General features: G+C 43.3%; 1 protein-coding gene across 3 annotated transcripts in view; it reads right to left on the reverse strand.

Moving 5' to 3' along the window:
• The window catches only part of usp19 (ubiquitin specific peptidase 19), a 133,560-nt gene that overhangs the window by 15,447 nt on the left and 101,605 nt on the right, over window positions 1-16,508 (reverse strand). For all 3 annotated transcript variants that reach the window (XM_059649681.1, XM_059649680.1, XM_059649679.1), the window contains exons 26-27: window positions 14,961-15,124; window positions 11,765-11,943 (exon numbers count right to left, since the gene is read on the reverse strand). In XM_059649681.1, the coding sequence (XP_059505664.1) occupies window positions 11,765-11,943; window positions 14,961-15,124 (343 nt within the window). The remainder of the gene's footprint in view (window positions 1-11,764; window positions 11,944-14,960; window positions 15,125-16,508) is intronic.

The raw sequence follows: 16,508 nt of genomic DNA on the forward strand, positions 1-16,508 counted from the left end.
AAAATGTTAGAAATAGTCAGCAAGTGACTTATATCAGAACTCTCACTAGCCAGCATTTGTTTTTTTATTTCAGATTTTCAGCATCAGCAGCATTTTGCATTTGTAATAATCATGCTCAGAGCTGAAATGCAAATGTGGTTTTTGTTGTCAAATACCAATTCATGTTTTTTTTAAATTTCTATCCTATTTAAGAGGCACTAGCGTCAGGGAATGGAGACTACTCTTTTGAAGCACCATCTGTCAGCATCAACCATTGTCAGGTTAGGTTTGACTCAACATTTGTCCTAATAACATGCCTCAAACCTCAACCTACAACTTGCCAGAAGTCTGGACAGAGGCTGAGGATTGTGAGATGACTAAGTCATCTCGTGACTCTCAAAAGCTTGTCCACCATCTACAAGGCACAAATCAGAATGTGATGCTGCATGAGTGCAGTTCCAACAACATGACAAACTTAAATATTCTCCAGAACAAACCAGCCTGCTTGATCAGCATCCTAATGAGCACCTTCAACATTCACCATACTCTCACATACACCATGCAGTGACAAGAGCATGCGCCAGCTACATAATACACTGTGGCAATTCAAGTGCTCAGCAGCACCTTGTAAACCTATGAATACTATAGTCTAGAAGGACAAGGGCAGGAGAGAGAGGATACAGAAAGCAGGGTAGAGTAAGCAGAACATTCGCAGGATGGCAGGGAGCGGGGCACTGCAAGGTCAGTGCTATGTTCAGAGCTGCTCATACTCTATATCAACAATTAGGATGTTGACAGCAATTGTAACATGTCCACATTTGCTCATGACACCAAACTGAATGGGAACTTTTGCTGTAAAGAGGGTGCAAGAAGGGTTCCTTGGACAGGTTAAGTGCATGAGCTAGAACATAGCACATTGAAGATGATGTGAATAAATGTGAAGTCATTCACTTGGGTTTAAAAAAAGGCATATTCCTTAAATGCTTAGGGGTTGAGGAATACAAGTGTCTAAAGAAAACTGGAAATTTTTTTCTCTTTATTCATTCACGTGATGAGGGTGGCACTGGCTAGTCAGCATTTATTGCCCATCTCAAGCTGCCCAGAGGGCAGTAAAAGAGTTAGAGTGTGTGTCTAGAGTCACATGTAGTCCACGCCAGGTAAGGATGGCAGTTTCCTTCCCTAAAGGACATTAGTGAACCAGATAGGTTTTTCCCAACAATCGACAATAGATTCATGGTCATCATTAGGTTCTTAATTCCAGATATTTACTGATATTTGAACCTGTGTCCTCAGAACATTGTATCAGTGATAATGGGAACTGCAGATGCTGGAGAATCCAAGATAATGAAACGTGAGGCTGGATGAACACAGCAGGCCCAGCAGCATCTCAGGAGCACAAAAGCTGACGTTTCGGGCCTAGACCCTTCATCAGAAAGGGGGATGGGGTGAGGGTTCTGGAATAAAAAGGGAGAGAGGGGGAGGCGGACCGAAGATGGAGAGAAAAGAAGATAGGTGGAGAGGAGAATATAGGTGGGGAGGTAGGCAGAGTTGCAGCAACTCATATTCCGCTTGGAAACCCTGCAGCCCAATGGTATCAATGTGGACTTCACCAGCTTCAAAATCTCCCCTTCCCCCACCGCATCCCAAAACCAGCCCAGTTCGTCCCCTCCCTCCACTGCACCACACAACCAGCCCAGCTCTTCCCCTCCACCCACTGCATCCCAAAACCAGTCCAACCTGTCTCTGCCTCCCTAACCTGTTCTTCCTCTCACCCATCCCTTCCTCCCACCCCAAGCCGCACCTCCATCTCCTACCGACTAACCTCATCCCACCTCCTTGACCTGTCCGTCTTCCCTGGACTGACCTATCCCCTGCCTACCTCCCCACCTATACTCTCCTCTCCACCTATCTTCTTTTCTCTCCATCTTCGGTCCGCCTCCCCCTCTCTCCCTTTTTATTCCAGAACCCTCACCCCATCCCCCTCTCTGATGAAGGGTCTAGGCCCGAAACGTCAGCTTTTGTGCTCCTGAGATGCTGCTGGGCCTGTGTTCATCCAACCTCACATTTCATTATCCTCAGAACATTACCTGGGTCTCTGGATTAAGTTCAGCAATAATACCGCTAGGCCATCGCATCCCCCATTCTTGTTTGTGAGTGACATGATGTTTGTACATAGATTCAGCAAGCAATTAGAAAGGCAAATGGTACACTGATCTTCATATAGCAAGGGAATTTGAATCCAGAAGTAAAGATCTCTTGCTGCATTTGCACAGAGCATCAGTGAGGTCTCACCAAAAGTACTGTGCACTGTTCTTATCCTGTCAAAGGATGGATATCTTTACATAAGAACTAGGAGTAGGAGTAGGCCGTCCGGCCCTTCGAGCCTGCTCTGCCATTCAATAAGATCATGGCTGATCTTTTCATGGACTCAGATCCATTTACCCGTGCTCTCACCATATCTCTTAATTCCTTTATTGTTCATAAAACATCTACCTTAGCATTAAAAGATGTTTACTGAAGTAGTGTCAACTACTTCACTGGGCAAGGAATTCCATTGATTAACAACCCTCTGGGTGAAGAAGTTCCTTCTCAATTCAGTCCTAAATCTGCAAGATGCCCCCTCAATCTTCTGAATTCCAACAAATATAATCCAAATCTACTCAGTCTCCCCCATAAGCCAACCTAGTGAACCTCCTCTGTGCCCTCTCCAGTGCCAGTACATCTTTCTCAAGTAAAGCTGCACAGTATTCCAGGTGGAGTACTCACCAGCACCTTGTACAAGCTGCAACATAACTGCTGCTTTTAAACTCAACCCCTTTAGCAGTGAAGGACAAAATTCCATTTCCCTTCCTAATTACTTGTTCTACCTGCAGACCAACCTTCTGTGATTCATGCACAAGGACACCCAGGTCTCTCTGCACAACTTTTTATCATTCAAGTAATAATCCTTTTTACTATTACTCCTACCAAAACGTATGACTTCACATTTATTTACATTGTATTCCATCTGCCAGACCTTTGCCCACTCACTCTCATATCTATGTTCCTCTGCAAAGTTTTACAGTCCTCTGCACGCTTTGCTCTGCCACTCATCTTAGTGTCATCTGCAAACTTTGACACCCTACACGTGATCCCCAACTCCAAATCATCTATATAAATTGTAAATAATTGCGGTCCGAACACCGATCCCTGAGCCACATCACTAGCCACTGATTGCCAGCCAGAATAGCACTCATTTATCCCCACTCTTTGCTTCCTGTTAGTCAACCAATCCTCTATCCATGCTAATACTTCACCCCTAATGCCATGCATCCTTCTCTTATGCAGCAACCTCTTGCGCGGCACCATGTCAAAGGCCTTTTAGAAATCTAAATACACCACATCCACTGGGTCCCCATTGTCCACCTGGCTCATAATGTCTTCATAGAATTCCAAAAAGATTTGTCAAGCATGACCTGCCCTTCATGAACACATGCTGCATCTGCCCAATGTGACAATTTCTATTGAGATGCCTTGCTATTTCTTCCTTGATAACAGACTCAAGCATCTTCCCCACTACAGAGGTTAAGCTAACTGGTTTATAATTCTCCATCTTTCGTCTACCTCCCTTTTTAAACAGTGGTGTCACATTTGCTGTTTTCCAATCTGCTGGGACTCCCAGAGTCCAGCGAATTTTGGAAAATTACCGCCAGTGTACCTGCTATTTCTCCCGCCATCTTTTTTAGTACCCTGGGATGTATTCCAGCAGGGCCAGGAGACTTATCAATCCTTAGCTCCATTAGCTTGCCCAACACTACCTCTTCTGTAATAATGATTGTTTCCAGGTCCTCACCTACCTTCATCTCTTTGTCAATTACTGGCATGTTATTAGTGTCCTCCACTGTGAAGGCCGATACAAAATACCTGTTCAATGCCTTCTCATCCTCTCAAGGGCCAACAGTTACTTTGGCCACGCTTTCTCGCTTTATATATTTATAGAAACTTTTGCTATCTGTCTTTATATTCTGTGCTGGTTTTTCTCATGTTTTATCTTATTTTTTCTTTGTAGTTCTTTGTGATTTTCTGTTGACCTTTAAACTTTTCCCAATCTTCTAGTTTCATGCTGTTTTTGGCCACTTTGTATGCCTCCCTTATTTCCTTAGACACCCATGGCAGATTACCCCTTTTCTTACAATCCTTCCTTTTCACTGGAATATACTTTTGCTGAGACTATTTACCATAGACAAGGTGCAACAAGGGGTTTTTGCCAGATTAATCCAACGCTGACAGGATTGTTTTGACAGATTGATGAAACTGTTGGAAAGTGCCAGAAAATGGGATTAAAATAGTTAGATGGTAGCTTTTGACCAGTGCGGATGCCATAGATTCCTTTAGCTCGACAAACTGGGCTCGTATTTTCTCAATTTTTGAAGAATGGGACATGATCCCATTGAAACTAACAATTCTTATAAGTCATAACAGAGTGATGGAAAAATGGTGCTTCTTGCGGTTTAGAGCTCAGGAGCAGAGGACAATCTCAGAATAAGGTGCAAACCATTTAAGACTAAGATGAGGAGATATTCCTTCCCACACAGGGTCGTGAATCTTTGAATTCTCTGACTCAAAGGCTTTGAAAGCTTAATCACTGAGCTGGTTTAAAAATCAGAAATCAATAGGTTTCTGAAGACCAATATTAAGGGATTTTAACATAAGCGTGGAAAACAGCATCAGCCATGATCAAAACAGCAGGTTGGACCTAATAAGTTAATTGTGTATTCCTTTCCTTGTGTTTCTGTTTAGGTAAGTTAGAAAGATGGGGTGAGACAAAAGATGGCTCTGTTAACTAATGATGGCATTAGCACAATAGAGGATGATGATCTAATTATACAAAACTACGAAGTAGAAATGATTTGGTTCAAAATGAGAGAAGTTAAAGGTAAGAAGTCTCTTGCAGTAACAGTGTACAGACAGTAACCCCATGGTAGGATGGAGCATAAACTATGAAGCAATCATGTGCTTTTCACAAAGGCACAGTATTAAGTGGAATTTTACTCTACATAAACAGAAGTTGCTGGAAAATCTTAGCCAGTCTGGCAGTACCTGTGAAGAAAAAATACAGTTAACGTTTCGGGTCTGGTGACCCTTCCTCAAAACTGAGCTTTGCCAGAAACTTCTGTTTGTTCTTGATTTACAGCATCTGCCGATCTTTAGTGTTCTTTTTAAATAATCTACATGGACTGGAAAAATCTAATGGGCAAAGGCAGAGGAGTTCATTAAAGGTTTTGGGGCAGTTATTTCAAACAGCATGTTCTGCAGTCTGCCAGAGAGCAGACTACACTAGACTTGGTATTATGCGATGAGATAGGATTAATGAACGATCTCAGAACAAGGGTGCACTTGGCTACAATGATCACAATGAGTGAATTCACTCTCAGTCTTAGGGAGGTGGGGAACTGGGTCCAGGCCTCATGTTTTAAACTTTAAGGACAATTATGATGACATGAAAGCAGAACTAGCTGAAGTGACCTGGAAAATTAGATTATGGGAAAGATCAGTGGAGATACAGTCGTGAACATTTAAGGGCATATTTCAGAACACTTAGTTTATACATTCTGACAGGAAAGGAAAATGCCAAGGGGAGGATACACCATCCCTTGTTAACTAAAAGAAATAAAAGATACAGGAGAGGTCCTTTGTTAGATGAGGTGTTGTAACCCTTAACAGCTTCTCCTTCAATTCCTTCCACTTCCTACAAAGGAGGGGGCCACGGGTACCCGCAGGGCCCAAGCTTTGCCTGCCTCTTTGTAGGATATGTGGAACAATCCCTCTTCCCTGGCCCTATCCTCCAACTCTTCCTTCATTACAGAGAACAAAGAACATTATGGCACAAGAACAGGCCCTTCAGCACTCCAAGCCTGCACCAATCCAGATCCTCTATCTAAACCTGTCATCTATTTTCTAAGGGTCTGTATCCTTTTGCTTCCTATCCATCCATGTACCTGTCCAGATATATCTTAAAAGACACTATCGTGTCTGCGCCTACCACCTCTGCTGGCGTTCCAGGCACCCACCACCCTCTACGTAAAGAGCTTTCCATGCATATCTCCCCTAAACTTTCCTCCTCTCACTTTGAACTCATGACCTCTAGTAATTGAGTCCCCCACTCTGGGAAAAAGCTTCTTGCTACCCATCTTGTCTATACCCCTCATGATTTTGCAGCCCTCAATCAGGTCCCCCCTCAATCTCCATCTTTCTAATGAAAACAATCCTAATCTCCTCAATCTCTCTTCATAGCTAGCGCCCTCCGTGCCAGGCAACATCCTGGTGAACCTCCTCTGCACCCTCTCCAAAGCATCCACATCCTTTCGGTAACGTGGAGGCCAGAACTGTACGCAGTACTCTAAATGTGGCCGAATCAAAGTCTCATACATCGATGACTGTAGCGGCACCGCCTTGTGCTCCCACAAGGAGCTCGAACAGTTGATCCACGTCACTAACACCTTCCACCCTAACCTTAAGTTCACCTCGACCATCTGATACCTCTCTCGCCCCATCTCTGGCATCCACCTGGAAACTGACATTCATTTCAAGCCTGCCAACTCCCACAGCTACCTAGAATACACCTCTTCCCACCCACCTCCGGCAAAAAGGCCATCCCCTATTCCCAATTCCTTCGCCTCCGCTGCAGCAGATCCCCAGATGAGGCATTCCTCTCCCAGACATCCCAGATGTCCTCATTTTTCAAGGACTGCAACTTCCTCCACTCAGCAGTCGAGAACACCCTCGACCGTGTCTCCCGCATTTCCTGCAACGCATTCCTCACACCCCCTCCCTGCAATAACAACCAAAATAGAATTCCCTTTGTCCTTATGTACCACCCCACCAACCTATGAATCCAACACATCATCCTCCGACACTTCTGCCACCTGCAATCTGACCCCGCTATCCAAGACATTTTTTCCCTCCACACCCTTAACTGCTTTCCGGAGGGACCCCTCTCTCCGTGACTCCCCTGTCTGCTCCACACTCACCACCAGCCCCACCACATCCGGCTCCTTTCCCTGCACAAACTGCTACACCTGCCCCTACACCTCTCACTTCATCCCCATCCCAGGCCCCAAGACGACCTTCCACACTAAACAGATGTTCACCTGCACATCTGCTAACGTGGTATACTGTATCCGCTGTTCCCATTGTGTCCTCCTGTATATCAAGGAAACCAAGCAGAGGCTTGGGGACTGCTTTTCAGAAAACCTATGTGCGGTCTGCAACAAACAACTGCACCTCCCAGGTGCGAACCATTTCAACTCCCCCCATTCACTCCTTGGACGACATGTCCATCCTGGGCCTCCTGCAGTGCCACAATGATGCTACCTGAAGGTTGCAGGAACTGCATCCCATATTCCTCTTGGGAACTCTGCAGCCCAATGGTATCAATGTGGACTTCACAAGCTTCAAAATCTCCCCTCCCCCAACCGCATCCCAAAGCCAGCCCAGCTTGTCCCCACCTCCCTAACCTGTCCTTCCTCCCACCTATCCCCTCTTCCCACCTCAAGCTCCATCCCCATCTCCTACCCACCAATCTCATTCCACCTCCCTGACCTGTCCATCCTCCCTGGGCCGACCTATCCCCTCCCCAACTCCCCACCTACAACTACCTTTACTGGCTCCAACCCCACCTCTGACCTGTCTATCTCCTCTCTACCTATATTCTCCTCTATCCATCTTCTATCCGCCTCTCCCTGTCTCTCTATTTATTTCAAATCCCCTTCCCCTCCCCCATTTCTGAAGAAGGGTCTCGACCTGAAATGTTAGCTTTCCTGCTCCTCTGATGCTGCTTGGCCTGCTGTGATCATCCTGCTCTATTCCTTGTTATCTTTAATAAAAGATACAGGTTAGGAATGCTTTATCTGAAAACTCTGGAACCAACTGATTTTCAGGTAAAGGGCGTGTTCAGTCTTTGAGACCAATAAACAGTTCTGGCGTTTTACAGAAAACTTCTCTTCACTCAAATGAACCTAAAAGCAAACTCTTTACCTCTCAAACAGACCTGTGGGCACATCGAATTTGACCCTATGGAAAAAAAACCCACTTAACTCTGCGTGGGTCAAGCAAATTTTATCTCCAAAATTCCAAAGTCAACGTGTCTACAGTCTGAGTCCACTTCCAAAAAGACCTTCAGATTTCAGGTCTTTACAGGTTTCAGAGTACAGATAATAGATATCCAACTTGTAGTATCAAATTTAAAGAAAATATAATTGCATAGGTCAAATGATTGGCCAGAATACAAACAAAAAATTAAGACAGAGGAGAAATTAGAGTAAGAGGATGCTTGCTATAAATATAGTAAGATAGTGTAAGTGTCCACAGAGGCTTAAAAGGGAAAAGAGATGAAAATGAATTTGAGAGTCTGGTGAATTAATAATGGAAACGTCACTAATAGTCCCCATTAACAACTATGCACCCTCCCAGCCTGATTATTATCAACTCTGTCTGCCCAACTGGTCTTCTCTCTCTTTAGGCTCTACCCTATTGGCTTACTCCTTACCCCATTCTCCCACCCCTTTTTTCTGCATACAAACTGACGTTTTCCCAGCCACCATCAGTTCTGAGGAAGGGTCACTCGACCTGAAACGTTAACTCTCTTTTAATTTCACGGATGCTGCCAGACCCTTTGAGCTTTTCCAGCAATTTTGCTTTTGTTCCCGATTTATAGCATCCAGTTCTTTTAGTTCTTATGGAAATCAAGGAGATGGCAGATGAATTGAACAAGGTATTTTGCATCAGTCTTCACTTAAATGATACAAACAACATCCCAGATACAGCTGCACACCAGGAAATGGAAAGGAGGAAGGAACTAACAGGCAAAAAAAATAGTTCCAGTTCATCTCTCAGTTTTAAATTATGCGCATGGCGTGCGTGTGCACATGTGGGGTGGGGGGATAAATTTGCCTATATTTAGCCTACCTATTTAAGTATTTTAAAAATTTAATGAGATCGCCTCTCATTCTTCAAAAAATCCAGAGAAAGAAGGTTCAGTTTGCCCAATTTCTCTTCACAGGTCAGTCCTGCTATTCTATGGACAGATGTGGTGAATCTTCATAGGACTCCTCCTATGGCAATAATATCTTTCACGAGATAAGGAAACCACAACTGCACATGGTATTTCACGTGCAGCTTCTATATAAGTGAAGCAAGACTTCACAACACCTATACTCAAATCCTCTTGTGATAAAGGCTAACCTTCCATTAGCCTTCCTAATAGCTTGTGTTTATCAGCATGTTAGTAACCAATAAGGACAGTAAGTCATTGATTCCTGCAGGACACCACTCATCACACATCTCCAGTCAGAAAAACACCCTCCAACCACTACTCTGTCATCTATGACGGAGCCAGTTCTGTATCCAATTTACTGGCTCACCACTAATTCATCTACCACTGACGTAAGGCTCACCAGCCTGTACTTTCCCAGATTATCCCCGTTGCCCTTCTTAAACAAAGGAGCATTCGCTATTCTCTAATCGTCTGGGACCTCTTGCGGCTAAACAGGATACAAAGATTTTCATACAAGGCCCAGCAATTTCCCCACCTGCCTTCCCCAGCATTCCATCAGGTCCTCAGGACTGGTCCAACTAAATGTTTTTCAAAACCTTCAACACTACCTCCCTTTTTAGACTGATTTGCCTCAGAATATCGACATGGCTCTCCCAAGACTCACCATCCACCATGTCTTTCTTCTTTGTGAACAGCACTGCAAAGTATTCACCAAGGATCCCATCATGATGCACAAAATTCCTTCCTTTGTTTGTATATTGGCCCACCCTTCTGATCCTTAGGCATAAATGGCTTGAGATTTTCCCTAATTCTATTTCCCAAAGACATTTCATGGCCCCTTTTAGCCCCCTTAACTCCCTGTTGGAGTTCTTTCCTATTTTTGTATTTGTCAAGGGATCTATCTTCAGTTTCCTAAGCCTTATATATACCTTCATTTTATTTTTGACCAAGCTTTCAGTTTATCTAATCATCCACGGTTCCTGAATCTTGCCATGCTTATGCTTCAGTTTCACAGGAACATGTTGGTCCTGAACTCTAATTAACCAGCCTTTAAAAGATTTCCACATTCCAGATGTGGATCTACCCGCAAATAGCCACCCCTAATTTATACTGCCCAGTTGCTGCCTAATATTGTGTACTTAGGCTTCTCCCAGTTTAGTACTTGCACTTGTGGGCTATTTTTATCTTTATCCATGGGTAACTTAAAACTTACAGAACAATCAATTGTAAAAGGTTAGTATGTGGGTGCAGCAAGTATTTAGGAAAGTGAATAGCATGCCATAATTTAATGCGTAGGAACGGAATACAAAAGTAGCAAGGTAATGCTTCAGTTGCATAAGGCACTGGTATCTGGAGTACTTTGTCCAGTATTGGTTTCCTTAGTTAAGAATGTAAGGACATTGGCTACTGTTTAATGAAGGTTTACTGGACCAATATCTGTACTGAGCAGGACAGCCTAGGCTTGTGTCTGCTGAACGTAAGAGTCAGAGTCACACAGCACAGAAACAGGCCTCAGCCCACCATGTCTATGCTGACCAACAAACATCAAACTACAACTGATCCCATTTGCCTGCACTTGGTCCGTAAACTACCGTGCCCCAGCATTGTAAGTGTTCATCCAGATGCTTCTGAACTGTAGCAAGAATACCTGCCTCCACCATCCTCTCAGGCAACAGAGTGCATATTTCTTTGACCCTCTGAGTGGAATTTCTTTTTCTCAGATCTCCCCTTAATCATTTGCTCTTCACCTTAAAAACTTATGCATTTGCCATGAGCAAGACATTGTCAGAAACCTGTCTATGCCTCTCATAATGTTGTTTACCTCAATCAGATACCCCGTCAGATTCCTCTGCTCCAGGGAAAACAAACCCAGTCTCTCAAGATCCTGAGGGGACTTGTGGGTGTGGAAAGGATGTTTCCTCTCGTGGGAGATTTGCAAACTTGAGACTCAGTGTTTAAAAAGAAGGCATTGACAATTTGAGAGAGTTTCGGAGATATTTTTCCCGAGGGTCAAGTGTCTTTGGAGCTCTGTTCCTGAAAAAACATCCTTGAATATTTTTAAGGCAACGGTGGATAGATTGGTGAGCAAGGCGGTGGAAGGTTATCGGAGTAGATAGGAAAGTAATTTTCAGATTACGATTAGATCAGTCATGATAGTGTTAAATGGCCAAACTAGGTGAAGGGACCAAAGGTCCCGCGCTTGCTCATAACTTGCATGTTTCTAATACATAATCAGTTCCTGTTATAAAGAGGCATGACTCCTGAGGCTGCTAAGCTCCTCCTAGAAATTTAGGAGAAGAAATTCTCAGGACAAGATCAGCATAAGTGCAACTGTTCCTTTGGGAGTTGCACACATTTCAAACTGCTTCAGGAATGGAGTTACAAAACAAGTTGATCCAGCAATTTCAGAAGTAGACCTTGAGCAACAATTTGTGGATAGTGTAACATGTCAGGATTTTGTCACTGCCAGCACCTTGACCAAGTCAAGGAAAAAAAAAAGTTTTATCCTGAGGGATAGTTCAGGCTGGAGACTTGCACAATACATATCTATTAACTGGCAAGTCAAATGAAACCGCAATGGGATATCTGCACATTCCTGAATGCGCTGGGAGAGAGAGTGAGTGCGCTAAGTGACTGCACCAAAACTTTGGTAACTTTTCTATCAGTCTAGAGATAGCAACAAACAATACTTGGTTTCTGTTATGAAAGATCGAAGAGCTAGGGATGAGAACCTCCCCCCTCATTACAAACCTGGGAGGCTGTTCCTTCTGCTTCAGCTGTGCACTCTGTTCCACGGGTGGCAGCTCTCGTTCGTGAGGGCCTTACCACTGGAGAATTACGGCGACGGTAGAACAGCACGTACGCATGTCGTGCAACCACCTGGCTTTCATCAACTGTTGTGACAGTGCTGTCATCAAAAAGACGCCAACCTGCACAAGGACAGAATAGTTACCACAATGGAAGCAAGAAGACAACTGGCAGTCCAACACAGTGAACTGAGGGGTACAGTGGATAATTGGTGCATTGGGGTGAGACATGCAAATTGTCATGTCACAACATTAGTAATATGATAATAAACTTGTTTATAATTCAGTTTTCACAGAAAAGCTCAATCACTTATTTTGAAAAGGATTCCATCAAACTTGAAATACTATTCAGGAAATTTTCAACTCTTCATTTACATGCAAGGAAAAGACATCCTTATCCCAATGCATTTTGTATGAAACACAAACAATGAAATTTACTGAAGCAAAGGAAAAGTAAAGACATTGTTCATTATTAGTAATGTACTCATTTTTAGAAACGTTTTCTATTTTCATCAAACCACTAAAATCTCACTGCAGGAAGGTTCCAGAGATCAGAAGCCCTTCTTCTTGAATTCACTCTTGGGGTAACAGGTGTCATTGGCTAGCCCAGCATTGGTGCCCTTGAGGCGATAGTGAGCTGACTTCTTGAATCGCTGCGGTCCATGTGCTGTTATGATTACGACCCACAATGCCCTAAGGGAGGGAATTCCAGGATTCTGACCCAGTGACAGAGAAGGAACGGTGATATATTTCCAAGTCAGGATGGTAAGTGGCTTGGAGGGGAACTTTCAAGGGGTGATGTTCCCATATATCTGGTGCCCTTGTCTTTCTAGATGGAAGAGACTGTGGATTTGGAAGATGCTGGCTAAGGATCTCTGGTGAATTTCTGCAGTGCATCTTGTATATGATATACATTGCTGCTACTGAGCTTTGCTAGTGGAGGGAGTGGGATGTTTGTGGATGTGGTGCCAATCAAGCGGCTGCTTTGTCCTGGATGGTATCACGTTCGAGTGTTGTTGGGAGTTGCATCCAGGCAGGCAAATACTTAGTATTTCATTACACTCCTGACATGTGCCTTGTCAATGGTGGACAGGCTTTGGGGTGTCAGGTGAGTATTCCCAGCCTCTGACCCGCTCTTGTAGCCACTGTGTGTACATAGTGAATCCAGTTGAGTTTGGGGTGAATGGTAACCCTCTAGGATGCTGACAGTGGGGGGGGCCGAGTGATGGTCATGTTTGCACTTTTTCACAATTGGTTGAATGTACACACATGCCCACGTGTGAGAGAGAATCACCACAGACTCCTATATCCATATAACTGCACGTTTGCAGCAAAAATCCGGAAATGAAACTGGAGCTGATTATACTCTAAGTGGCAACAAATGACGACTGGAGGAGGGGCAGAAGGTGTTTTGGAGTCCAAGCGCAAAAAAGATTAAAGCAAGTCACAGAAGCAATCAAGAGAGGTTAATGAAATGTTGGCCTTTATTTCAAGGAGATAAATACAAAGAGAAAGAAGTGATGCTTCAGTAATTCAGATCCTTTGTTGGATATCATCTGAAGAGATGCAAAGTCACAAAATGATGCGCAGGTTCAGTTAAATTATGAAACTAAGCTTCATTGACCTACACTGTATTCCCTGAAGTATACAAGTTTAATAGGTCACTTAATTGAGATGTTTAAGAGAGATTTAAGGAGAGACTATTTCCTCAGGAGCTGGGGGAGGGGAGACAAAAGAGAGATTGTTCAGAGCAAGGGGCAGAAGCTTGAATTTGAAGCAAAACTGTCGAGGGTCATGTTATGAAGAAGCACTTTTTAGTGTTTGCAAATCTGGAACTCTCTCCCAAAAGCCTATGGATGCTGGGGGTCAACTGAAGTTTTTATAACAGAGATAGGAAATTTGTTGGGTAAGAATATCGAGGGATAGAGAACAGCTAGACAACTGGAGCCAAGACAGAGGTCAGCCCTGATCTAACAATATAGGAACAGGATTGAAAAGCTAAATGGCTTTCTCCTGTGTTTCTGTAATAGGTTTGTTGGGACTGAACTGCCTGCTCCTGCTATTAGCTCTCTCCCTAGCCCAAAGACAGCAAGGTCCTAAATAGAAAGTACAGATCATTTGTCTCTATGCAGGAACTGGAACCTATTGATATATATATATCCCAGCTGATCTTTCTTTGGAAGTCTTTAGATGAGAAATTAATGACTAGTTTATTATTCACAGGCTCAGAGATATCTAGGTGGTCTGGCAGCCTCTGTGCAGAGAAAGCAGAGTTAACATTTTGAGTCCCACAACCTTTCTTCAGACAGTTCTGAAGTCTGGACTCAAAACATTAACTCTGCTTTCTCTGCATGAATGCTGCTAGACCTGTTGAGTTTCTCCAACTATTTCTGCTTTTGTTTGTTTTCCAGCATCTGCAGTTCTTTGTTTTACTTATGCAGAGATATTCCTGTTTCTTTGACAACATAAGCAGGTAACCGGAATTGAACAAAAGTACCCTTTCAGCTTTTTCTATTTGCGGTCTTTTAGCTTTATTCCGGACTAAAACTTTGAAAATTTACATTAAACCAAATGAGCCTTAACTTTAAGATTTGACAAAACCAGTTACAAGATAAAGTTCATTCCTGAAACAAGTATGTTGCAAGCATAGCTGCAGCTATTGTTCTTCCCCAGTAGCAGTTTTGATACAAATGATTCGTCAGTTCAGAAAAAAGTTAAGGGGAAATATGAATGCAAACCCAGGGCAGGCAAGGATAGCATATTTCCTTCTTTAAAGGAACCAGCTGTGTTTTTGCAACAATTTGAAACTCTGTGGTTTACTTACCAGTCTTTATTTCTGATTTTTAAAACCACATACAAATTCTCAAAAGTGACACAATGGAATCTGAACTCATTTTCTGAATTATTAGCTCATTGAAATCAACACAAGGCTATAAAATCGCCAGGGCCAGCAAATTTAGGAAACAGCTGGTCAGATCCAGGGATACAATGCAGTTCTAACATGGTTTAGTAATTCTTCTTCGAGAAATGGGGATAAGTATGACAGGCAACTGCCTCTCTTTTATCAGCACACATACATAGACAGATAAATACTATAACAAGCCAGAGGCTATTGAAGTGTTTGGTGAATATTAACTCACCTACATCACTGCGTTGGCTGTTCTTGTCATTAGGTAGACGTGCATAGGCAGTGTAGTGCCCCCCAATCATCCCACCATAGTGGTTAATTACTGCATAGAGATCATAAACAGGGGGCTGTCGGACATCCTTCACACCAATGCAGAACTTGCTCAGGTCCAGATTTCTTTTAAGGAAAAGTGATTGACAAAATATTAAGTAAAAGCTTCTCATTCCCAAGTAATCACATCTGATTTTTCTGCACATGTTTAAAACAGGTACTTCTCTAAATGTACCCAGGACAGGTACAACGCAAGGTTAGACACAAAGTAAAGCTCTCTCTACACTGTCCCCATCAAACAGTCCCAGCACAGGGTTAGAGAGAGTAAAGTTTCCATTACACTATCAAACACTCCCAGAACAGATACAGCACAGGGTTAGATTCAGAATAAAGCTCTCTCTACGCTGTCCCTAAACCCTCCCAGCACAAAGACAGCATAGGGTTAAATACAAAATTAAGTTCCCAATGAACTATATCAAAATGCATGCTGTACCAGTCCTGGAACTGTTTGACGGAGGCAGAGTAAAGCTTCCTCTACACAATCAAACAGTCCCAGGACAGACACGACACAGGGTAAAGATTCCTCCACAATGTCCCAAACACTCCCAGGACATCATAACATCAGGCCAGATACAGAGTTAAAATCCTTCTCCACAGTCCCACATCAGGGCTCTAAAGTATCTTCACAGATAGACAATTGCTTTCCCTCATTTGGGAGCACAGAACATTGGGAACACAATCTCAGGATAAGGGGTTGCTCATGCAGAACTCGGATGAGGAAAAAAATACTTCACTTAGTGTTGTAAATTTTTAGCGTTCTTTACCTTGGAGTTGTGATCGCACCATTTCTGAAATTATTTCAGGTAGCAAAGGAGAGATTTTCGATCTCTTCGGGAGAGGATGGGAAAGTAATGTTGAAGCAGATTGGCCATCGTTTATAAACGACACAGCAGGCTCAAAGAGCTACAGGATTTACTTCAACTGCTACTTTTTTTGAATATTGTCATCAAATATCCCTGGGATAGGTACAGAGCACACCTCTCAGTACACTGTCTTCACTCTGTGCAAGTGCCTCCATCGAGTTCACCCTAATGATATGAACAGGGCTCTTTATATTCCCTGCACCAGTGACGCCACATTGCAAATACAACGTTGAAGTGGAGATTAGTTTTGAAGTGAGGGCCCATGATATAGCACCCAACATTATCCAGTGGACTGAAATTCCCACCAGCTATGGTACTGATTGGGATGATTTCCTGTCATGTTCAGAGTTAGAATTTATCTTCATCGTTATATTTTCTTCTCAAAAAAGCTAGAGATCTCTCATTGTGTTGAATGGCCCCCTCTGTGCTGTACGATTTTAGAGGTATAGAGATTTGCAGCACAGAAAATAAAGCCCTTTGACCCTTCACATTCACGCCCATCAAAAACAACCACCTTTTTATTAAATCACACTTTCCAGCACTTGGCCCATAACCTTGTATGCCTTGGCACCGCAAGTGCACATCTA

Source organism: Stegostoma tigrinum, chromosome 11, assembly GCF_030684315.1.
Source record: "Stegostoma tigrinum isolate sSteTig4 chromosome 11, sSteTig4.hap1, whole genome shotgun sequence".
Taxonomy (NCBI): domain Eukaryota; kingdom Metazoa; phylum Chordata; class Chondrichthyes; order Orectolobiformes; family Stegostomatidae; genus Stegostoma; species Stegostoma tigrinum.